The 25942-nt window shown below is 32.1% G+C and overlaps 3 protein-coding genes and 1 long non-coding RNA gene across 7 annotated transcripts; 2 read left to right on the top strand and 2 right to left on the bottom strand.

Moving 5' to 3' along the window:
* The first annotated feature begins 6820 nt into the window (after window positions 1-6820).
* On the top strand, window positions 6821-9790 carry LOC11420329 (pentatricopeptide repeat-containing protein At2g26790, mitochondrial). Its single transcript, XM_039827578.1, has 4 exons — window positions 6821-7553; window positions 7600-7730; window positions 7818-8212; window positions 9673-9790. Exons 1-4 carry the CDS (start codon window positions 6821-6823, stop codon window positions 9788-9790), a joined length of 1377 nt encoding a protein of 458 aa, XP_039683512.1.
* Window positions 9791-13279: 3489 nt separating this feature from the next.
* LOC11420328 (pentatricopeptide repeat-containing protein At2g26790, mitochondrial) lies at window positions 13280-19558 on the top strand. 4 transcript variants are annotated; one of them, XM_039827795.1, is made up of 8 exons: window positions 13280-15733; window positions 15807-15859; window positions 16028-16214; window positions 17180-17251; window positions 17767-17923; window positions 18170-18487; window positions 18982-19054; window positions 19139-19558. In XM_039827795.1, the coding sequence occupies exon 1, from the start codon at window positions 13452-13454 to the stop codon at window positions 15666-15668; it is 2217 nt and encodes a 738-aa protein (XP_039683729.1). In that variant the 5' UTR covers window positions 13280-13451; the 3' UTR covers window positions 15669-15733; window positions 15807-15859; window positions 16028-16214; window positions 17180-17251; window positions 17767-17923; window positions 18170-18487; window positions 18982-19054; window positions 19139-19558. The 4 variants fall into 4 exon arrangements, with proteins under 4 accessions (XP_039683729.1, XP_003621292.1, XP_039683730.1 ...); XM_003621244.4 differs by lacking the exon at window positions 16028-16214; XM_039827796.1 differs by lacking the exons at window positions 16028-16214; window positions 17180-17251.
* A 281-nt stretch (window positions 19559-19839) lies between these two features.
* LOC11416317 (transmembrane emp24 domain-containing protein p24delta9) lies at window positions 19840-22367 on the bottom strand. The gene is made up of 4 exons (XM_003621243.3): window positions 22161-22367; window positions 20768-20977; window positions 20200-20276; window positions 19840-19984 (listed from the first exon to the last, which is right to left on the bottom strand). The coding sequence occupies exons 1-4, from the start codon at window positions 22365-22367 to the stop codon at window positions 19840-19842; spliced, it is 639 nt and encodes a 212-aa protein (XP_003621291.1).
* A 1352-nt stretch (window positions 22368-23719) lies between these two features.
* On the bottom strand, window positions 23720-24412 carry LOC11423000 (uncharacterized). The gene is made up of 2 exons (XR_003007305.2): window positions 24258-24412; window positions 23720-24149 (listed from the first exon to the last, which is right to left on the bottom strand). It is a non-coding gene; the product is annotated as an uncharacterized lncRNA (long non-coding RNA).
* Window positions 24413-25942: the final 1530 nt, after the last annotated feature.

Raw genomic sequence — 25942 nt, 5'->3', positions numbered from 1 at the left:
TCATGAAGAATGCTAAAAAAAAAAAAAAAAGTGTTATCATGAAGATTTCTAATGTTAACAAAATTTTGTTTGTAGTTGGTTAAGTGATCAAAAGTGTTAAAATAAAACGAAATATATCTTTTAATAAGGTTGTGTTTGGTAACAAAAATAAGTTAGCTTATAGTTTATTATATTAGCTTATAAGCTTGTTTTGATAGGATGAGACGTGTTTGATAAAAAGTTTTTTACATTAGTTTATAGCGTTTTTTGAGAAACTATTTTAAATAGCTTTTGAGCTCCTAACTTTTAACTTTTCATTTTTTTTCTTCCAATTTTAATAGAATTAGTTTAATTTTATATTTTTTTTAATAAAAAATAAAAAAGTAACAATCACTTTGGTCCCTGAATTTTTAATGATTAGTCTTAATAGTCCCTCGATGTATTAAAATTTTAAAATAGTCCCTAATTGTTCACTTTGCTAGTCAAAATAGTCTCTGACGCTAAATAATCTTTCAATACTCACAATAACTCTTTACATATAGGGACTTAAATGATAATAAACAAGTACTTATAAAGACTGATATAATAATAAGTAAGTATATTGAAAGACTAATATGACAATATTAATGAAATATTTGAACATCAGGACATTTTGACTAACAAAATGCACATTTAAAAACTATTTTAAAATTTTGATATATTGAGGAACTATTACAACTATTCATTACACATTCTAAGACCATAGCAACTGTTACCTCTAAAAAAAACTACCGACATTCATGAGTAATTGCCCATGTATATTTTATATCAGTTACAATTCGGATGTTATCTTGCGGTAATGCTTTTCATATTTTCTTGTTAACTTTTCTTTTTGGACCTTGCTCTTGGTTCATGTAATATATATTTTTAAATAAAATTTGCAATAGATAGCGAAGCAAGTATAATTAAATAAAATCAACAAAAAAAATGTTACATAAAAAAATGTCAATTTAATTCATAAAGCGTATTTGTTATTTTGAAGATGAAAATAATTTGGAATAAATTTAAATATTAAAAAATAAATATATTAACTAAAAAATTATATATTGATTTATATCAAAAATTAACAAACATGTTCTTTTATGTCATTCTATATTTTTTAGCCACTTCAACAACTAATTTTACCAAACATTTTAATAAGTTAGTTTTTCTTCTATAAGTTATGAGTCGTCATCAGCTATAAGTTAACTTTTCACCTATCAGTTATCATAAATCTTTTTTTTTTAGGGAAAGTTATCATCTATCTTATAGTTTATTTTTACCAACCAGACCTTAAGTAGATATCTTTTGATTTTCTTATTGCTACTAGTGTTAAAATTATTTAAATTATTTTTTTTGTAGTCAAAGCTACCTAGTTATTACACATGGTTTCATTCCTATTAGAGAGATGTTGTGGTGAAGAAAATTAAAACTAACTCTATATTTATACTAATTCTACTTGTTTTTTCTTAACATTACTCGATATGGGACTTGGATGAATACCTCAATTTTACACAACATATCACCCCTTTCTTTAAAGTCTCACATGTCTTCACTTTGTTATCAACTTTATCTTCAAAAAGAGCATTATCATTACTAAACCATATATGTCAAATAAGTACTTTTCAACTTTTTTAGCTTCTCTTTTAGACATCACAAATTCTCCAAGATTTTTGAACTTGTGAATTCCCATAAGTAGAAGTTCATCCTCCCATCATACATAGGACCATCCAACTTCAAAATAGTCATAACACAATCAAAGAGAAAACACAAATAAGATGATAATTAGTCTATCTTAAAATAAATGGCATAGCGCAACTTCTATTCCTCCCTTGATCGGAACCCTTGCTATGTTGTCGGTTGTTGGAAAACAGAAATAAGATGATGATTAACCTCTCTTGAAATAAATGCAGCTGCATAGCTTTTATTCCTCTCTTGAAATAAATGGGTTAAACTAAGTGTTCCATTTTGTCTTTCCAGTAATAGTAGTCTACTCCCTCAAAGAGAGGTGGTCTGGTTGCAGATCCTCCTTCGGACATGAACTTGACTTTAGACATTTTTGTTTTTCCTGGATTTTTCCTCGTACACTGTTATAAGTGCTTGAATCTTTTAGAGGCAGTGCTCTGATGCCAATTGAAGTAAAATAATATCACAAGAAAGGGAGGTTTGAATTATGATCTAATAAAAATTACCAAATAAAAATTCTCAAGTAAATACTTGGATTTGGTTAGTGCGTTAGATAATAAAAATTTAAAGTTCTCTTAGTGGAGAAAAATGTAATTTACTATGAAAATAATTTCACGACATATTTTCCTTTTCCCTTTTGGTACTATTGTGTTTGCCTACTTTCCATACGACTGCCACTATCATATTGCATAAATATTTAAACTTTAATGGTGATTCATCAATATTGAAGAATTCATATTGGTAAATGCTAGAGAAGGATGTGATACAAAACAATAATAACAATAATAATTTCTTTAAAGAAATAATAAACATAATAATGTCATTGGAATATATTAAAAAAATAAAGGGTTCATGGACCAATATCAAAGTGCATGGACCAATATAAAAAAGTGTTGAAGTGCAGGAACTAATACCAAAACTTTGGAATATTTTAACTCTAAAAATTTTGTCTTTTAGTGTGCCACGGAGTGTGTAATAATTGGTCCATGTAGCACACTGTTAGTTTTTTTTTAACATGAATTTAACAAAAGGACCAATTGCAATTTATTTACAAAGTGTTGGGATCAATGACAAACAAAAAAGTGTTCAAAGCCATCATGGCAAGGTGTTTAGGCAGCATGTTATGTTGTTAAGCGGAAATAACTGTACAAGTAAGTGTGTGAAGAGAAAAAAAAAAAAAAAAAACTTTCACTTGAGGAGTGGGCATGATGAATTGATGGACTCGCATTGAGGTAGAGATTGTTGTATAGCAAATTTGAGTTGAAAGTCCCACATTATTTCAAAAAATGAAGGTTGAACAATTTATAAGTAAGGAAACCCATGAACTAAATGCTTTAATATTTTGGATTAAAGTGTGGTGTCCAACTCACTTGTATGGTTGCTTTTAGAGCAATGTATGGATGATCTCCAAGACTCTCCCGTTGTGATCCAACAAAAAAACATATAGAGAGCTTAAAAATGAAATTTTGAATATTAATACTGCAACTTATTTAACATTTTTATTCTGATACTCATCCATACAAGATTTCAAACCGAATTTTGAAAGGTTAAGATGCAAGCATCCATGGGCGGTTCTACCGTATGGTGACCCCGGACGGTCGCCCGGGCTCGATCGATAATTTTTGCACATTAGACTCAACCCAAAAGCCCATTAACACATTTACAAAAAGAAAAATTTGGGCAATCTGAAAATTGTCACACACAAATAGGTCTTGGAATTTTATTTAGCACACTATTGACGGGTTCATGTCTCTTATTTTAACGGGTTAATTGTTCAAATTGACCCTGTAATATACTTTATGTTTGAAAATAACCTAATAAAATACAAAACATATATTCTAGCATTGTAACTTGAATTTCTTCTTATTTAATTTTGACCACCCTATAATATACGTGTAGTCTAAAAATGTGACTTACAGGTTGAATTTTTTCACGTTAAAATATAGCTTTACACAATATTAAATTTCTTCGACCAGAGATAAATTAATTATGAATTTTTATTCCCTCATAATTATGAATTTCTTAAACAATTTATAATTAATTTGTATCTCGTTTAAAAATTACAAAATTTCATTGTGAAGGTTCTTGTCATGTTCTAGTCATGCCTACAAAATTAGGGAACTAAATTTGACTTGTGAGTATACGCTTACGCGGAACAAAATTTCAATTTTGCACGTTTCAGTTGAAAAATCAAAATAAATTTAAACGACTTCGATATGCTATGAAACTTTACAGATCCTTTTTATGCATTTTTATAGATGTCTCTGCAAATAATGAACTCAAAATTCGATTTATAGATCGAGATTTCCATTGTTTTGTTTTTTGAGCTTTTGACACTTTAAAAATTCATAATTAATTCGTCGTTTGTCGAAAATTTATAATTTTTTTGTTCAAGCCATATTTTAACGTTCTTAACTCGCCTCTAGGAAATCATAAAAAAATTCAATCTCTCGGTTGCTTTTTTGGACTTCGCGTATATTACAAGTTATAAATAATAAAAATCTTGAATTACATGGTCAAAATACATGTTATTTGATTACAGGGTCAATTTTCAGACTTCACGTATATTACGTTGTCAATTTCAATTAATAACCCTATTTTAAATTGTACTTTTGTTGACAAAATGATAAACCTCTTTTATTTCGATTTTTTTTAGGAAAAAAAAAATTCGATTTATGATTGTTTATATATTATATCACATGTGAATTTACGATTAATTTTTCGCCCGAACTCCATAAATTTTCTGGCTCCGCCACTGCAAGCATCAAACCAATAAACCACACGAGAAGCTGCCATAAAGAAAGTTAGACACTACTAGTACAAACAAAATAAAATTAGTCTAATTCAAAGAGTTTGATCCAGTTGTTAAAAGATCGACCTTAGACTCAGATGTTCCGAGTTAGAAATGTGACATTGCTATATTGAGTGGAATTAGTGTAAATCAATTTGGAAGTTCATTGGGTTAGAATATTTACACCACCTTGAATTGAACATTTCCAAAATATTTTATGTAACAACTTTTGTGTGGAATCGAACTCGAATTCTCTTAAATAATTTATCTTTGATAAAATTTATTAACCACTTGAGTTTGAATTGGTTGGTTACTTTAGATTTATATTTTTAAGTCAATGTTATACTTTACATTTTTTAATGGATTTTTATACAACTTTTGGTCCTTATTATTTTAGTCCATTCATGTGTATACTTTATATTTTTTACTGGATATTTATAAATATGTTTTGAATATTACAATAATCTCTCAAAAAAAATTATATTTCTTTTAACAAAATATGAAATAAATGCGAATTTTTACGCGCTAAAACTTAAAAATTATATTTAATTCATCCATTGTTTTTAAAATGTTTAAACTTGTTCCAGCTAAGATTTCTATGTATCGAATTTTGAAATGATAAAGACGAGTTTATTTAAAATACGAAGACCGAATGTCGCCATAGAAAATGATGAAATTTTTTAGAATGACTAAAAATGAAATTTAAATATTTATAGGGAACAAAAAAAAAATTAACCCTAAAAAACAATATTAGTTCAATAAAACTTTAATTAATTTAAATTTTCTGTTTGAGTGGAATAGAAGGAAAGAAAAAAATAAGACTCTTGTTAGTCTCATCCCATATAATTCTAGTTACACCCAAATTTATTTAAAATTTTACAATAATACCAAAATTACCATCTTCATGTAAATTACTAAAAACCTATCTTTTATGATCATTATGAACCTTCACCCCCTTTCATCCACAAATTACCATAGATGTGCAACCAAGATCTGAATCAACATCTTTGTCATTGATCTGTACTATATTCATAGTGAATTTTATGAATTTCATTTTCGATGAGTTTCTATTTGTTTATTGTTTCTTTTGGTATGAGATATGCGTTTGTTAACCGTAATTTCATTTTACATAGTGAGAGGTTAGTGTAAATTCAGTTTACTTATGTACATGAAAGTATGTATATGAGAGGTTAGTGTAAATTAAGTTTACGTATGTATATGAGAGATAAGTGTAGGTTAATGTAATTTCAGTTTACGTATGTTCAATTTAGGTTAATGTAAATTCAGTTTACTTATGTATATGGTGTAGGTTAATGTAAATTCAGTTTACGTATATTCAATTTAGTTTAATGTAAATTCAATTTACGTATGTTAAATTTAGGTTAACGTAAATTAAGTTTACGTATGTTTATAAGAGGTTAGTATGAATTTAGTTTAGTTATGTTTAATCTAGGTTAATGTAAATTCAGTTTATTTATGTTCAATTTAAGTTAATGTAAATTAATTTTACGTATGTATATAAGAGATTAGTGTGAATTCAGTTTACGTACGTTCAATTTATGTTAATGTAAATTAAGCCTACCTAGGTTCAATTTAGGTTAGTGTAAATTAAGATTTCGAATTTACAACTTATTTGATTTCAGAGAGACTCCGTGCAGGCAAGTTTGAGAAAGAACTATGCGTCAATTAGGTTTGGAAATTTCAAAAACACGGTGTGAGTGTTTGCAAGGAGGAATACGTGAATTAGGTTTACGTTTCCAAGTTTCAGTGATTAAGCAATGGATGAAAGAATTTTAGATTAATTTAAAATTTTTATTTTTATTAAAAAATATATTAGTCATTCTGGGTGTAACTTGTGTTTTTTTTGAAGTGTGGGTAGTATATGTCAAAAAATAAAGGAGACGACAACAGCCACGTCCACCACCGGAACATCAACTCACCCGCCGTCAGCCACCGCAACGCCGTCAGCAACCGCAACAACACCACCGGTATGTTGTGTCGTCTCTTGAAATTCCCTTCACTCATTCTTCTTCCTCTTCCTCTTTCCAAAACCAAAACCATTCACTTCAACAGATTCAGGTTTTCGTCTTCCACTACACTTGCACTCTGTTCCTCAGAAACCCTATATAAAAAACCCTTAAAAATCTCATCTTTTAACCCTAACACCTTCAAAATCCTCAAAAAACTCTACCTTCACCGAACAACCCTTCACTTGCATTCTCTTACTTCACTCAACTCAAAAACCAACATGGTTTTTCACACAATATTCAAACCTATGCTTCCATCATTAGAATACTATGTTACTATAATTTAGATAGAAAGTTGGATTCTCTTTTCCGTGATATAATGATTTTTCATTCTAAACAAAACCCATCATTTGAAATACATGACTTGTTTGAGAAGCTATTAGAGGGTGTTGATGTTGTTGAGAATAAAAAACATTACTTGGCTATACTCAGAGCATTTGATGTGTTTGCTAAAGCTTGTGTTGGTCTTAACATGTTTGATGGAGCATTTGATTTCTTGTTTCATTTTCAAGTTACTAGGTTTGAGATTCTTCCTAGTATTGTTGCTTGTAACTTTCTTATTAACCGTTTAATTCAACATGATAAAGTGAAAATGGCTTTGGAGGTTTATAAAGAAATCAAGAGGGTTGGTTTGTGTCCTAATCATCACACTTATGCTATTGTTATCAAGGGCTTGTGTAAGAATAGTGATGATTTGAAACACGTGGAATATGTATTTGATGAAATGGAGGAAGCTGGTGTGACTCCGAATTCGTATTGTTACGCTGCTTATATTGAGGGGTTGTGTAAAAATAACATGTCTGATGTGGGATATAAGCTGCTCGAACGATGTAGAGCGAGTAATGCACCTATAGAGGTTTATGCCTATGCTGCGGCTATTCGTGGGTTTTGTAATGAAATGAAATTAGATAAAGCTGAGGATGTATTTTACGACATGAAATCGTGGGGACTTGTTCCTGATTTTCATGTTTATTCTCCGTTGACCCGTGGATATTGTAAGATCAATGATGGGCTTAGAGCGAGATCATTACACGATGACATGATTTCGAAGGGTATAGAGAAATTGTGTGATTGTTAGCTATATCCTTCATTGCTTAGGTGAGACGGGTAAGGATTCGGAAGTTGTAGATCTATTTAAAGAAATAAAGCAATCATGTCTGTTTCTCGATGGGGTAGCTTACAATATTGTACTTGATTCTTTGTGTAAATTGGGTAAGGTGGATGATGCGGTAAGTACGTTGGAAGAGTTGACATCTATGAATATCGATTTAGATATCAAACATTACACAACCCTTATCAATGGATATTGTCTTCAGGGTAAAACCGTTGAAGCCCAATGTTTGTTTAAAGAAATGGAGGAAAAAGGATTTAAACCTGATGTTGTTGCGTATAATGTACTAGCCGCCGGTTTATTTAGAAAAGATCTTGATAGCGAGGTCATTGACCTTTTGATTTATATGGACAGTCAAGGTGTGAAGCCGAACTCTACTACACATAAGATTATCATTGAAGGTTATTGTTCAGTAGGCAAGGTTGGAGAAGCTGAGGCATATTTTAACCGTATGAAAAATGAAAGTGTCGAACTCTATACTGCCATGGTTAATGGCTATTGTGAAGCTAACCTTATTGAAAAATCATATGATCTTTTTTTAAGCTGTCAAACCAAGGATATATTTCAACAGAAAGTTCTGGTTTTGAGAAACTTAGCAAAGTAATGTGTTCTAAAGTATTAGTTGCATTGTGCCAGGCATGGAATATGGAACGTGCTCGCTCTTTGTTTGATTTTTTCATCGGGAGAGGATTTACGCTCGGCGTTGTAACTTATACAGTTATGATAAAAGGTTATTGTAGAATGAATTGCTTGCAAGAGGCTTATGACCTCTTCCAAGATATGAAGAGGAGAGGGATCCAACCTAATGTAGTTACCTACACAGTTCTACTCCCATGGGAAATTAAAACAAGCATATTTGAAAATGCGTTCCTCTTCTGAAGACATAAAAGGAAGTGATGCAACATACAATGGTTCAACTATAGAGAGATGGAGGAAATGAAAGTTAGTCCAAATGTTGTTACTTACACTGTTTTGATTGATGGACACATAAAGATCTATAACTTTGAAAAGGCAATGAGATTCTTTAATGAAACTATTGACCAAGGACTAAAGCCGGATAGAGTAACATACACTGCTCTAATTTGGGGGTTGTTAAACGGAAGGCAAAAGGAGTTAGCGATTATATATTATTATGAAATGTCAACCAAGGGAATGGCAAAACCTTGCATATTCCAAGTGGTGACAGAAACAAGCTTGTAAAGTTAAACCGTCGAATTCTACAAGTTATAAAGGTGCACTTTCGCCCTTCAGAAAAAAACAGAAAAAAAGAAAAAGAAAGGCGCGATTTCAAAAGTAGTAAGTCAGTTTTGACCGTTAGTGCCTCGAGTTATCCCAAGTCAGTTTTGACTGTTGGTGTTAGGAGTTGCCCTAACAAGTTTGAAATTCTATCAGTTTGATACCTAGAGGTATAGTATAATCAACGTGCTTTGGATTATTTTTCTAAGACTTCATACATAAACATTTTTTTTGGATTATTTCACGAAAGACTGTGTTTGTTTCTTGTAGCGTATGTAGGTGTGCATCTTCTTTATATAACATGAGTATTGTATTTGAACTTGAGAAATTTATGGTTTTTGCAATCTAATATCGGACGCCTTTTTTTTCTTATTCCTTTTGGGTTATCTGTAAACAAAACTAGTATATATGATATACAAATAAAGTAGCAGTGCTGGGATCCGATCGATTGTTTGAAGAGGTGGGGAGGTCCACCTGTTTTGGCGGGGGGTAGCTGTTGGTTTTTGCAGTGCTGCTGATCAGACTCGACTGTTCTGTTTGTTTGGGTTTTTAGTGGCTGGTTTTCTGTTGCGGCTTTTGCTGTGCTGCTGCCTGGCAATTTGAGCATTTGCTGCTGCAGTGCTGAGCTGTTGCGGCCAGGCAGCTTTTCTGTAGTGCACGTCTGTTGTTACAGCACTGTGTGTGTTCTTGCAGCGTGTTTTAGTGTTTTTGGGGTTCCTCCAAGTTTTTGCTCCCAACATTATCATCGAAATTATCATTAGTTTTCTTGCATTTACTAGGTGCTTCCGTCTTTAAATACAATGTTTATGTTATTCTGATGGCAGCATCATTGCAGATATTAATGGCACAAGAAGCTTGAAAGCTTGTAGTGCAAGTAACAAATCTTTGGCTTGTCCAAATTCCTCCCGTATTTACAATGGAAATGATTTTGATGGGCGCTAATGTAACTTTATCTTGCTTTCTCTCCCCTTTTATTCCCATTAATATAAATATTTTACTTTACGATAGTGTCAGTGTATGAAAACCGTGTGTCCAAAACATGCTTACAGTTTAAGCTGCAGAAGCGAAAACCAACATGCTGCTATGCAAGCAACTCTATATAAGACTATAACGATATGATTCGCCTATCACAACATTGTAAACGTCATTGATTAGTTTTGTTAAGATTTATTTTTGCAAAGCTAATTGTTGCCTATTTGTCTATGATTTTGGTGATGTAAACGGATTTCTAAATGCACGATATGAACTGTTTATGCCTCGATCATTGCAAGAATGCAGATTTTATTCTGTGAAAAAAAAAAAAAGAGCAACAGTCCATAAATCTAACCAAGTAAGTGTTTTTTTGCAGGTATATTTTGTTTTCCACAACAAATTAGTTATGAGTTGTCTATAAATTATTTAATATGAAATTCTTTTGCAGATTTATTTATCAATAAAGTGTGAGGACTATAGTTTGCAAAGGAAGAGCATTAAAGTGTTCTGGGAGGTGAGGAGAGGTAGATATACTATACCGTTTCACAAACCACTGATAAATTCAGGTTCACTAAAAAAATACACTATTTTAATGGTATGACGTGGAAAAGTAATTGATTCATATCGGATGTATGTGTAAAATTAATTTACACAGACATAGCATATCCGTTAAACTCATAAATATATTATAGAAAGAAAAACGATTTTGACAAAATCTATAATGTACATGTTGTACTTGAACTCGATTTGCCTAAACATACTTGAATTAAATTTGTGTAAGCATACTTGAATTGAGTTTGTGTAATGTACTTATAGGAACTGAGTAAGATCTCAAAACTCATAATGCACATGTTGTACTTGAATTGAACTGAGTTGTGTAAAGTTTGTGTAGGTGTACTTGAATCCAGTTTACGTGTAATGTACTTATTTGATCTAGATTTGAGTAAGATATAGAAACATGTAATGTACATGTTGTACTTTTTCTTTTTGAATAAATGTACATGTTGTACTTGAACTCATATTGTGTAAACGTACTTAACTAAGTTTATGTAAATGTACTTAAACCAAGGTTGTGTGAACATACATGAAACGAGTTTGTGTAAGATCTAGGAAATAAGAATCTGCTTATTTGTATTGAAAGAAAGGGGAAAAATGACCTAATACTGGACCGTGATTGACTGCAATCGGCATTTTACCACATTCACGCAGTCATGCATTCTCGAGGTCGTCTGATCATGATCAGATGACCCTGATTTGAGAACAGAATTATAAATAAAATTTAAATACTTTTTTATGAGCTGTTTGATCAAGATCAGATAGTTATTAATGTAATAAATGTGCGACTGTGTGAAAATTCTGACTATAGTAAATCATAATTAACCTAATACCACCCCTTCTCGATAAATGAAGGAGAAAGAAAACTTAAGAGTTTATTTTAAAAAAAGTCACGATTTAAACTTCTCATTATTGTGATTATTATTTTCACTTCAATACAATCACACAACCTTAAACCGTTTGAGTTAAAAAGAAAAAGTTTATTTTAATTTTTTCAAAACTAAAATTATCGACTTTGAACTTTAAATTATATGATCTCAATCAGACAATCAATAATCATTAATTATTCCCTCCGATCACTATTATAAACAAAAAACAACTTTTAGGTTCATTCAATAAATGATGTATGTGGTCTATATTAATGGTCATATACAACACTCATTCAATAAACCTAAAAAATAATTTTTTGCTTATAATAGTGATCAGAGGAAAAACGTAATAAAGCGCAAACCCAAAATGAGTGAGAGACAAGAGAAATAGATTAAAGTAATCAATGTGGATGACCCACAAGTTTACAACAATGATCCAATGGTTGTAACAAAAAAACAACGATCCAATGGTTTAAAGTAAAATTTAACTTCTTTTACACTCAAAAGTCAAAATTCAAACTAAAACAAAAGAAAAAAATTTAGGTGTCAAAAATGAAACAAATTTTGTTTTCATAATGAAAAATGATATTTAAACAATTATATTATGACAACTTTCTCTCATACTCACTTTGTTTTTACTTTCTCTCTATTCTTTTTGTTTGTGTCAATACTTCGACTATTTACAACAAAACACTTCATTTTGGGTATTTAAGTGGGTTATGCACGCACTCATCACCTATTTTATAATTTTCAATGATATTACTTAATAAACATCCAATCTCTTCAACCCAACACATCACAAAAAAATTATTAAATATGCCTTATTAATAACTCAATGTCATTGTATTTCAAAGAAAGTTTACCGATTTGTGTATAATTTATTACATATGGCTCAAGGAAATTAAATAGAGCGGGTGCTTACATAGTCACTCTTCTCAATAAACACCAAACATTTTCTCCACAATGAGGGGGTGTATCTAGTGCTAAATATGTGAAGCACTTACCATTAAGGATGCTTTTGCCTTTTTTTTTTTTATATATATATATTTTGGTTGTTCGGTAAGTTGTCCAAAATAATAGTTGTTCAAATAACTCCCTCTAGCCCATAATAACTAAACATTTTGTTCAGTTCTCATATATTAAAAGAAAATGTATAAGTGAAAAAAAGAGAAAAATGATTTTAAAAGCCTTTTCAAGTGTTGACGCATTCCTCATTATCATAAATGCAATATATGATTTGTTAACCTCTCACGAACCTCATGGAGAGGATGATGCTTTGGATTTGGTGTGGCACAATCAGGTTTCCTTGAAGGTTTCAGTTTTTGTGTGGATGCTCATCCGTGATCGTTTACCAACAAAGACAAATTTGATAGCTAGACGGGTGCTGGCGGCTGACATGTCCTTGTGTGTTGTTGGCTGCGGACATCCTGAAACGGGACAACACCTCTTTTTATTGTGTAATACTTTTGGTTCCCTTTGGCATATGTTCGCGATTGGATTGGCTGCTATGGGGTGGACACTGGTAATATTTCCGACCATTTTTTTTACAGTTTATTCATTTGACAAGTGGTGCTAATGCTAGACGTTCTTTTATGCAACTATTATGTCTTATGTGTGCCTGTGTTGTTTGGAATGAACGAAACAATCGCCTATTTAATGATGTTATAACTCCCATTCCATGTTTGCTAGACAAGGTTAAGATGTTGTCTTTAGGTTGGCTGAAAGCTAAAAAAGCTACCTTTGTTCATGGTACACAACAATGGTGGTCTAACCCTCTTGTTTGTTTGGATATAGGCTACTGTTTTTCTGTTGTGCTCTGTTTGCAATCGTTGTAACTCTTGGTTTCTGCAATAGTCTCTAAGGCACACTTTGTGCTTTCGGGATCATTCTCTTTTAGTTATATAATTCCATTTTGATTTGTTAAAAAAAAATAAAAATTTAATTAAAGTTATAATTAAAAAATATTAATTAATATTGCTTTAAAAAGTGAAATTAGTGACAATTTTTTTTTTTAAACGAGGGAGTAACACATTACTCTAAATTTTGTGTTTGAAACACAAACAATAGCATAAATCGAAAATGTTTGGCACCTTCTAACCTCGCCGTCATACTCCGCTGCCACCTCACATCCGCCGTCATACTCCTCCGCCACTTCACTTCTGCCGCAACTCTGCCGCACGCATTCATCACAGCACCACCGGCATGGTATGTTGTTTCGTCTTTTCAATTTCCCTTCTCTCATTCTTCTTCCTCTCTTCAAAAACTCATTCTCCAAATCCAAAACCATTCACAAAACCCTCAGATTTTCATCATCCACAGCACTTGCACTCTCTTCCTCAGAAACCCATTTCACAAAACCCTCAAAAATCTCATCTTTTGAACCTAACACCTTCAAAATCCTCCAAAAACTTTATCTTTATCAAAACAACCCTTCACTTGCTTACTCTTACTTTACTCAACTCAAAAACCAACATGGGTTTTCTCACAATATTCAAACCTATACTTCCATCATTAGAATACTATGTTACTATAATTTAGATAGAAAGTTGGATTCTTTGTTTCTTGATATCATTGATCATTCTAAGCAAGACCCATGTTTTGAAATCAATGTTTTGTTTGATTCATTGTTTGAAGGTGTTAATGATGTGAATGAAGATCATTACTTGTTTAATGCTTTTAATGGGTTTGTTAAAGCGTGTGTTAGTCAAAATATGTTTGTTGAAGCTATTGATTTCTTGTTACAAACTAGGAAGAATGTTGTGATTTTGCCAAATATATTATCTTTTAACTTTCTTATCAACCGGTTGGTTAAACATGATGAAGTCGATATGGCATTGTGTTTATTCGTGCGATTTAAGAGTTTCGGTTTGATCTTCAACGAGTACACATATACCATTGTCATTAAGGCGCTATGTAAGAAGGGTGATTGGGAAAATGTGGTTCGTGTGTTTGATGAAATGAAGGAAGCAGGGGTGGATGATGATTCTTATTGCTATGCAACTTTTATTGAGGGGCTGTGCAAAAATAACCGATCGGATTTGGGATATGCGGTGCTCCAAGATTACAGAACGAGGAATGCCCATGTACATAAATATGCCTACACCGCGGTTATTCGTGGGTTTTGTAATGAAACGAAATTAGATGAAGCTGAGAGTGTGTTTTTAGAGATGGAAAAGCAAGGACTTGTTCCTGATGTGTATGTTTATTGTGCATTGGTCCATGGTTATTGTAACAGCCGTAATTTTGATAAAGCTTTAGCCGTATATAAGAGCATGATTTCTCGGGGTATAAAGACAAATTGTGTGATTTTTAGTTGCATCCTCCATTGCTTGGATGAGATGGGAAGGGCTTTGGAAGTGGTAGATATGTTTGAAGAATTCAAGGAATCGGGCTTGTTTATTGACAGAAAAGCTTACAATATTTTATTTGATGCTTTGTGTAAATTGGGTAAGGTGGATGATGCAGTAGGTATGCTGGATGAGTTGAAATCTATGCAACTCGATGTAGATATGAAACACTACACAACCCTTATCAATGGATACTTTCTTCAGGGTAAACCCATCGAAGCCCAGAGTTTATTTAAAGAAATGGAGGAAAGAGGATTTAAACCTGATGTTGTTGCTTATAATGTACTAGCCGCCGGTTTTTTTAGAAATCGTACTGACTTTGAGGCAATGGACCTTTTAAATTATATGGAGAGTCAAGGTGTTGAGCCGAACTCTACTACACATAAGATTATCATTGAAGGTTTGTGTTCAGCAGGCAAGGTTGAAGAAGCCGAGGAATTTTTTAATTGGCTGAAAGGTGAAAGTGTTGAAATAAGTGTTGAAATCTATACTGCCTTGGTGAACGGTTATTGTGAAGCTGCCCTTATTGAAAAATCCCATGAACTTAAGGAAGCTTTTATATTGCTACGCACTATGTTGGAGATGAATATGAAACCGAGCAAAGTAATGTATTCAAAAATATTTACTGCATTGTGCTGTAATGGGAATATGGAAGGTGCTCACACTTTGTTTAATTTGTTCATCCATACAGGATTTACACCTGATGCTGTAACTTACACAATTATGATTAATGGTTATTGTAAGACGAATTGCTTGCCAGAGGCCCATGAGCTCTTTAAGGATATGAAGGAAAGAGGGATCACACCTGATGCTGTAACTTATACAATTATGATTAATGGTTATTGTAAGATGAATTGCTTGCGAGAGGCTCATGAACTCTTTAAGGATATGAAGGAAAGAGGGATCAAACCTGATGTCATTGCATACACAGTTATAATTAAGGGCTTGTTGAACAGCGGGCACACGGAGATAGCCTTCCAGTTGTATAATGAAATGATTGATATGGGAATGACACCAGGCGCAACTTTAAAACGTTGTATTCAAAAAGCTAATAAGAGGCAATTTCATCGGAGCTAGTCAGTTTTATTGCTACTGCTTGGATTTGTCCCATTTATAAAAGTCTATATCGTTGATACCCAAAGGTGAAGCATAATCACATCATGTTGAGTATTTTTCTTTGACTTGAACTGAATCTTGTTTAATCTTTTCATGCAGATTGGAAAGAGAAGAGAGACACAAACTGATTACGACGACGTCATTGCACATAGGTATGTATCTTCTTTACACTGAATTATTAGTAAAATGATATACAAATATGATTGTATAAAGAACGGAAGTGATAGGAATTTGAGTATTATGGCTGCTTAAGTTCAGCACCAAGTAGCATAGGATGTCTGGGGGCGTATTTAAGTGGCTTGGTTCTTTCTCTTTGATAGCTAGCTTTTATGGGAGGGTTTTCATGCTTGGATAGTCATCACTTCATCATTTGGTATCAAAGCTGGTTGTTGGTGGCTCGAAAAGGGCTACCTACAGAGGGTCTGACTGGAAAGGCAGAGTAAAGCATTGTAGTGTGCAACTTCTGGGACGTCAGCTCTCTAGAGCAAAGCTGTGGTTGGGACTTGGGTAATATAGGGTTCTTCCCCCTTGTTAGCTAGCTTTTAACTGAGAGTTCTGCGAGTGCTTGGATACTTATTAATAAGTGAGACAAATTCAAAAAGTTTTTCATGCTGCTAAATGTTTGTTTTTATTTTCATGAATTCTTGTTTGAACTTGAAAAGTTTATGTTTATCGCGATATAAATTTGGATGCCTTTCTTTGCTTCTTTGGATTACCTGGCAACAAACAACTTATTCTCTTGCATCTTCCATTTTCACCTTACTTGTTTCTGTGTTTTTTACTTGCCATGGCCTAATGTTTTAGTTATTTAGAAGAGGAGTATATAATAAATCCATTTCCTCTCGCCTGGTTTGGTACATTTTTCAGTGTTGCACTTCTTTTGGATAATTTAATAGTTGGTTTTGAAAATGGACGTGGTGACGCATTGTATATATGAACAACATTATTGGACCATCAACTTCATAATAAATCACTTTGCCTTGTCCCAAGACTCGTGCTTGTGGAGCTGTGGACCATCAATGTGTAATTAAGGGCACAACGCCCTCCAGAAGGGCCAGAACAGCCCTAGGCGCGTCCTTCTTAGGGCGCCACCTCAGAAGGCTTCTAGAAACACCTAGAACGCTCTGAACGTGACTTAGGGCCCAAGTTACTTGGGGCCTAAGTCATGGAAAACCAAGCCCAAAAAAGGCTATAAAGAGCCCCCTTGAGAGCATTTTCAAGGCAGGACCTAAACAGTTGTACACCCTAGTTTTAGATATTGTACTCACTGCAAATACAATTATGAACTTGATGGTGGTATTAAATCATGTGCCAACTGCTCTTCCAATTTCCGCTGATAACATCATAATGGTATCTATATCCTTTGGCCCTCTTGCATATTAATGTGACCCTATAATGCTCATTCAAGAATCACATTGTAGGGTGCTTTCATTTTCTCTCCTAACAAGCTAAGCTGTGTCTGCTTTCTTTAGGTTTATCCTACATCAATGGCAATGCTGCTGATATACTGTTGATATTTATATTAAACGTCAAATCAATTGCAGGTAAATTTCCTGCATCTGCATTTCCTCTTTTGCTTCCAATTTTTCCTCTCTCTGTCTCCCTCCGTGGATAGCTTTTAGGTCAAATCAAATCAGTGTCGGGAAAAATACTTTGCTGTTCCTCTAGTTAAGAATCTGGTGTTTTGTTAACTTTTTTGTTATAAAGTTATTATTCTGATTTTAAGTGATTTCCAAATGCCTTTTTAACTGGATATATTCTTTGATTTGATTCCATCTTGTATTACTACGATAGTGATGAATGAAATAATATAAGTTATTTTTGGTCAAAAAAACTTGAATTCAGTTTCCCTTCCTTTTCCTACACGCATCAAAACAAGATGATGTCATATCATTTAATCATATGTCTGACACTTTTAGCTTCGCATATGCGACTTTTAATAAGTTCTTATTTGATAATTTTGATGAGATAAGTAGTCATATGTAGCTAACTGCCTGAACATGATCATGTATCCTTTGCTTGAATTTGTTTCTAATTAATTGGTCTTTCTACATTGCAGGTCTATATGAAAATTGTTTCATGCTGCTAATTCCAGTTCCTTGAGCCATATTTAAGGATTTCAGTTGTAAAGCAGGGCTCAATGAATGAACATCTTATATTGCTAATACGGCATAGTCTCATCCAATACCCAACACACTCACCTTTACGCATTTATGGTAAATTACCTAGAGTCTGCACATGTTTCATTTTTTTTCTTTCTAAAATCTTATATTTAGGGTACTCGCAGTTTATTGAAAGTATGTGTGATTTAAGTGATAAATGCATCAAGAGAGGAATGCTAATAGTTTATAAAATAAGGTCTGCAGATGATACAGAAATGACTAGTACGCAAGGGTCTGTATATTGGTCATTAAGGCTTTCCACATGTTCAATAATTAAAATATTCCATTCACTCACTACAGGAATTTCTGCTAGCATCAATGTGAAACGAGACAAAAAGCAATGCACACATCTATCAGCAATATTATCAAAATCTGGGATTTTACGATCCTACTCCCCTGGAACGGCCAGATCACATGCATAATCGTTTTCTGATAAGATCACAAGTGAAATCGCGAAGTTAATCGTGGAATCGTCCGATTTTACGATCTTTGGAGAATTTACTTAAAAAGATAAAAAGAAGCTTTGGCCGCAACAATTATAATACTTAGACAGCAGTATTGGCGAGTAGCTTCATGATACCAGTATAACTTTTATATCTACGGCAGTATCAGCCCGAGGTAAGTAAATTGCTCTGTTCATTTTTCCATGTTTTTATATTTTTTCAGTTACTACAAGTTCTCCACTTTTCCTCCCCTCATACAATATATAATTTTAATGACATTCATAATGGAGAGTATCATCACCACGAATAAAGTCTTTGGTAATGTGACAGTGGAAATAAATCTTAAATAATTCATTATCTCAGAGTCACATGATGGAAAAAAAATCTTTGAAGGGGTAATGGTAGAAAAATATTATTGCTGTGATATACTCCATCTGTGTTATTATAAGTGTCTTATTTGAGTTGTGCATAGTTCTTAAGAAAATGATAAGTTTTGTTGATTTCAATGATAAAACGAGTTAGTGGAGTAGTTAGGTTGATTACGATACAATAAATAAGAGTGTATTTCGAGTTAGTGGAGTAGTTAGGTGGATTGGTTTGGTTAACTTAATGAGCTGCAATTGTGCGAAGGAAGCTCATAACATTTATCTGAAAGTATTTTTTTGATAGGAAAATGTTAGTTGCCAGTGTATTATGCAACACATGCTGTCATGGTTCAAGGCACAAATACAACAAACTTGAGGTACCAAAAAATTGTTTTACCTTAATAGTGACGATGTTTATACATATGATATTTAATGTTTATTGCTTAATATTTTTGTTGCAGTGTCAATGTTGAAAAAATGATGACGTTCCGAACAAATCATATCATTCAAGATGACTCGTAACGATTTCAATTGACAGTGTGCTTGTGTCAGAGTAGAAGAACCGTTTTTTCTGCAGTGAATGCGATTTTCTTCAAAGCCAAGACTACGAAATGAAGGAGAAAATGGTAGTTTTAGAAAGAAATACAAGAAACATCTGACTTCACTTGAGTGGCAAAGAATACAAAATTGATAAAGAGTAGTATTCTACTTTGCATGAGACATAAGGAACCTTGTATTCTTTATGTAAAAAAAAAAGAAAAAGGAACGCTGTATTCTTGACATGTAAAATATCTGTAAAGAAGATCCATCGATGATTGTTCATCACTGAATAATTATAATGATCACAATTTACGAAAGAAAAATACTTGTGATTACAACAACAACATATTATAGATATTTTTGTCTAAACTAAATTTTGTTTTATTTATTTCATGTGACATGTACGACTTCTACAAATTTCAAAGATACACGCAAAAATCAAAAGACACCACGATATTTAACATCAAAACTTTCATACCCAAAAATAATTCCCCATTTCTAATCAACAATATACATCATAAAAGAGAAATATAATCTCAATAATTTGGATACATTAGGAACAATCTGTCATCAAAAGTTCTTATCCAAGCTAACCAAGTGGATACAATTTGTGTGAAGGATCTTAGAGGAGCTTCTTCCTCTCAAAGAATATTTTCAAATGCCACAGTTGCATACCAGCAACAGACAAGCAAATGATGATTGAACAGAAAATGAAGGTAAACATCCTTCTATCAGTTTCTCTGTTAAGATCTTGCATCTCTTCCTCCCTGTATCAAGGAAATAAAAGACAACAAAAATTCTCATTAGAATGAGTCAGAAAATTCTCTCTAGTGGGTGCATAGTGTAAGGTCAAACCTTGAGGAAAAATAGTACACATGTAGGTAAAAGTCATTCATAAAGGTTGAGTACAATATAGAAGAAATTTTGAATGACACAGTAAACATTGCTGCCAGAAGATCAAATGATATCATAACATTTCTACCTTCCCCGAAGATAAAACATCTCGTCGTGGATGAATAGGACAGTGTCATACAACCTCTGTAATTCAGATTCCATTACCTAAGATGGAAACAAAAAACCATCACGTTAGGAAACACACATGATCGGATAATTACATTTGTAAATCAGGAAATTCCTATAACAAATGTGAAAAAAAGTTCGTTTAAACTATAGAATCAGTTTACTCGTTCCTATTTATCAACTTCATTCACCAAGAAACTTTCAAGCAATGTTAAAATAACAATGACAGACGGAAATGACAGTAGTGTTACATGCATTATCACGCATTCAGTTTAGAAAATGCAAAATGTAAATCACTTTTAGGTAAATCACGCATTCACGATAAACTATCATATTATGTCTTAGTTCATGTTTGATATGCCAGCAGAATAAGATAAGTTAATCATGTGATCTTATCCTATCAGTCACGATATCACAGATGAAACTGTGGTGAATTCTTAAGATACTAAAATCCTCTGCTAGTGATACCAATCATGCACATCTCGATGCTATGTCAACAAACATTACACTACTATTCTACTAAGACTTACGTCAATCTGATCTTTTTTTGCAATCTTATACCAGTCCTTGGCAGCCACCCCAGTTCTCCACTCAAAATCAATGGTCACAGTTATTGTGGGTTTCTGATCCGGCACGGAAAAACAAGCTGTGTAGTCACCAGCTTCAGCTGTAGTAAATGCGAAATTACCAGAAGCCACACGATCACCAAAGTGGTGTTTGTTCCCATAAGGTGAACGAAGCTGATAACCAGACATATTATACAAAACCAATATAAAATATGAGTAACTTGATGACAAATTCGACAGTGGATCACTGCGGACAAGTACTTGAAAACTGTCTGAAACTCCAAAGATGACTGACTCCAATCTTTGGAAGTAGAAGTTTATTGTCCTCCTTATTGCAACGCCTGAGAAAGTGCTATGATTGATGTCAATTTGGAAACAACAATAGAAAATAAATTTGCGTGCCTCAAAACTCAGCTCATATTTGTTTTCGTTTGTTTTTGTCAAACCGGCAATGATCAAGTCACCTTCTTAGTCACGAGGACGAAGAGGACAGTAAAATGCTACTTCTGGAAGGTGGCACCTCTGTCGTCATCAGTGTTTTTGAACAATTTTCAAGCAACGGTCCACAGAAGAAATTGTCCCATTTGATATTCAGAAAATTGAAAAGTACAAATTCAAATAAACACAAATTAACATAAACCTTATAACAAGAAGAGAATAGCTAATCCATTGGAATTTTGAATTGTTCTTGATCTCATACATTTTCTACCTTAAGACTTCCATAAAAGGGCACATTTTTTGGAGTTAATTCATAATATAATAACATTGATTAATAAAAATGACACATAATCATTTTGGTCCTGAATGTGTGAGAGGTTATCACTATTGTTCCTAAACGTATTAAAATTGCAAACACATCCCTGATACCTCTTTCTTAAAAAAAAAAACATCCCTGATACCTCTTTTATTAGTAATTTTATGGACTTAACTTATCAACGAAAAAACATTCGAGAACTAAAATGACTATCTAAAACATATTTGAAGACCAAAATGACTAATATATAAGACACTTGTAAATGAGTTTGCAGTTTCAATACATTCAAGAACCAACGTGACAGCAGGTTACACTTTCAGAATCAAAATGGTGGAATTAAAATTTCCAAATTTGAAATTAAAATGCATCAAATACAAAACTAAAGTTGTCTGATTGAAATCATCATTTATCATTGACACTTCTTATTGAAGGCATGTCCAGTGTCCAACACGTGTCAATATTTAAGACGTGTTCCACACGACACCGACATATATGATTATATTCAAATATGCCATTTTTTTAAATTACTATCCGTGTCTGTGTGTCGTGTCCGGTGTCTGTATGTGTCGGTGCTTCATAGATCATCATGATTTATAAGCATACCCTGACAGTTAGCTTGTGAGAATCAGGAATCGGATAACCTTCATTCGGATTAACGACGGAGTAATTACCAACGGTCATTGCATTGCTCATGATTTCCTCAACGATGCATTTAGGATTACCAGATTTAAGATCAAACCGCATTGAATTCACAACGTTACACATCAATGCAGGGACAATAGCAATGAGAAGAAGAATTGAATTCAACATTGCGATGATGAAATGTTCTCAATTTGGAAGGGTTGATTTTAGGGTTTTCTTGGGAACGAAGAAAGGAAGAAGATAGAGAATCAAATAATAGAATTTTTTAAGGAAGAAACATTTTGGTCCCTTATCATTCATTATCTCATAGCTCAATTTGTTACAAAATAATATGTTTAGGAATTTAATCAATTTCATTTGATATTAACTAAGCAAATGGACGTCCTCGTGACCTTAACTCGATTGATATGAATAATGTATGATATTGTGCAAGGTTTGGGGTTCAAACTTTGGACACACAAGAAAAACTAAACAAATGGAATTTACTCGGGAAAAAAAACCTAGGCAATTGGATTTAAGTGGTGGATTAATTCCATCAAAAGATAAATTATTCAAAATAACTTGAGTTTGAAAACAATTTTACTTACATCAAAATTAACACAAAAAATAATAGTTGAAAGAAATGTGCATTCATATTTTTCATTAAATATACTTATAAATATCGCAATTTACAAAAAACAAGAGTTGTGATCAAAATAGAAATGTATAATTATCATATAAATTGTATTCAATTTCCATTCTTATGTTATGATACCAACAAATACATCATTAAAAAAACTCATATTTTTTTTGTCTAATATTGACTTAATGAGTCCCATCTCTCTCATTACCTTCATCCACAAAAAATATACTCCCTCCGATCACATTTATAAGTAAAAAATAACTTTTAAGGTTCATTGAATAACTAATGTACCTGGTCTATATATATAAGTCAGATACATATTAGTTATTCAGTGAACCTAAAAAGTTGTTTTTTTGCTTATAAATATGATCTGTGCGAATAACTTCTAAGTATGGTTAAAGAGACAATTAAACTAATTCATATCTTAAATTGAATCATATACATCTCCACTACATTCTTATAACATTGTAATGGAGGAAATTGACAAGAGCACCAAATCGTAACAAGTAATAAAGTAGGAAGCTTAATTGATAAGCTTAAGAAGTAGCATCAAATCGTTTTCCACAGGAATTGTCGTTCAACTTAGTAATTAGCACCAAATCATAATTGCATGAAAACTTTATTAATTGAATCCAACACATAAGAAGGGATTCAACTTAGAACTCTAATCAAATTGTGTTATATGCTTTAATATTCATTTTCACCTTTGCTATAAGTTTATTACTCACTTTGACTGAAAGTCGCTGAATTACCAATACTGCAAACACAAGCCTGCAACGATTTTGCCATAGCTATTTTTGGTTTCTTTATAAAATTAAAAAGAAACAGAGTAGTGTATAAAAGTTATGTTTGAGACAGAGGTTATGGTTCTAGAGAAACCAAAAATATTATGCGAAAATAAAACAATCTCGTCTGTGCGACGAGTCTTATTATAGTTTCATTTTATTACCAATATCTTAGAATACAAATACATAATTGTAAGGTCTTAGAATGTAAAAAATAAAATAAATAAAAAATACAATTATTTGGTGCCAACACAATAATTAAATGAAATCTATGGAATGTTCTAGCAAAAGGTATATTACATATATTTTTTGGTAGTGCAAGAGCTTATTCTTCTTTACACGACCCAAGTGTACTCTCTTGGGTTTAGAACTCATTCTATCATTGAGATATTTTAAAAAAGCCACATTTACCATTTTTTTTCTTAACAAGGACCTACTTTTCCACTCTTGTGAAGTAGGACCTACATTTTTTATTAATGCACCTATAGGTCCGTTTCGAAGTACTTTTTGGGCAATCATCATCATATTCACAATCATGTAGAGCTGCATGAAGAAAAAAACAAGATAAAATAATGTTATTAAAATGAGATAAAGGATTCCAAACTACAAATAAATAATACAATTTGAAAAGGATGAAAAATAATATATCACCATCAACATTCTTTGTTATAAGAAATAGGAAAATAAATAAAATCATAGTATACACAAACTTAAGAGATTTAGGCATCTCTCTCTCTACATGCAATGTAACAAATAGATTATGGTTTGATCACTTTATAGTGCATAAAACATATGATGTGCTAAAAACAGTTAAATGTTTTTAGCTCTTGAGGAGTTTTATATATATATATAAAAAAAACCTGCCTAAGTTTAGAAGTATTATTAAGTGTCTTTTAAGTAGATCAATATGTTATGTTTGTCTCTTGGCATATTTTAAGGGTGTAAAGTAAACATATTCCTAATCACTAGAATTAATTAAATTTACAATTTTGATGTTCAAAAAGGTAAATTTATAATAATAATAATAATAATAATAATAATAATAATAATAATAATAATAATAATAATAATAATAAACAATCGGGAAGACACCATAGAAAATTTAAATACAATTTTGTACTTTAATTGATTTTATCAACATTTGCATTCACCAAAGATTATATGTTTGACACAAAATATATATTGTACGTTGAGCTAAAATGACTTTACTCTTAATTTATTCCATTTATTAAGATTATCATGACCTAAATCACGTTTTGGGTTAAGATAAAGAATCAAGTGATACCAGAATTCCTTAAAAAAAAACTGTTACTAGAATTAAAAAAAAAGGATTAATATATGTTTACCCCTTGTAAAATTAGCGATTTTCAGTTTACCCCCTGTAAAAAGAATTGTTTAGATTCCAACCCTGTAATTTGAAGATTTTTGTATTTGGACCTTCATTAATTTTGACTGTACAAAATCGACGATATGACATGGGGTAAATCGAAATATCAATGATATGGAAGGGGGTAAACCGTAATTCTCTCAAATTATAGGGGGTGAAAGTACCTTAAATTTTATAATTTGATGTAATGAAGGTTTAAAATCAAAAAATCTTTAAATTACAAGGTTGAAATCTAAACAAATTTTTTTACAAGGAGGTAAACCAGAAATCACTAATAAATATTACAGAAGTAAACATATATTAACCCTAAAAAAATATCAAATCACAACGAGGAAACCTGTGTCGGACATGTTCTAAGCAATGACATACATCACTGTCCTTTTTGTACGTTTTCCACCTAACACTCTTCATTTATTACAATCATACCAGTCATGACATCAGTCTCACAACCATCCAAAACCTTTTTTTTTAACAAATCAAAATAGGATATATTGCTCAAAAGCAAAGTGATTCACCCTGCATAAGGTGTACTAAAGTGATGAATCACCTAATATCTGTTACAACACCACAACACCTAATAAAGATATACAAAAAAGTGGATGTCTCCACCATCCAAAATCTTTATTCTTCCATTACCAAAAATTCCCTAGTAAAATTTTGTATTCCTTAGTAAATTTTTCAATTTCCTTCCGATGGCGGAGGCATATAAAAAAGTTTAGGGTGATCGCCATAAAAATAAATTGTTCATTTCGTCTGATAACATTTATCGTTTTTTAAGAATAATTTTGTTTCACTTTACTTGTCATTTTTAAGTTTCAATGCAACATTAAATATTGGTTTGTCAATAATACCCTTACATATTTATTGTAGAGAGAAATATAGAATGAAATAATAAATGGTTAAGGGTATTATAGAAAAAACACAAAGAATTTCATCAAAAATAACAAAA

The sequence above is a fragment of the Medicago truncatula genome, chromosome 7, assembly GCF_003473485.1.
Source record: "Medicago truncatula cultivar Jemalong A17 chromosome 7, MtrunA17r5.0-ANR, whole genome shotgun sequence".
In the NCBI taxonomy this organism is placed as follows: domain Eukaryota; kingdom Viridiplantae; phylum Streptophyta; class Magnoliopsida; order Fabales; family Fabaceae; genus Medicago; species Medicago truncatula.
This window is presented reverse-complemented; position numbering and strand designations above follow the sequence as displayed.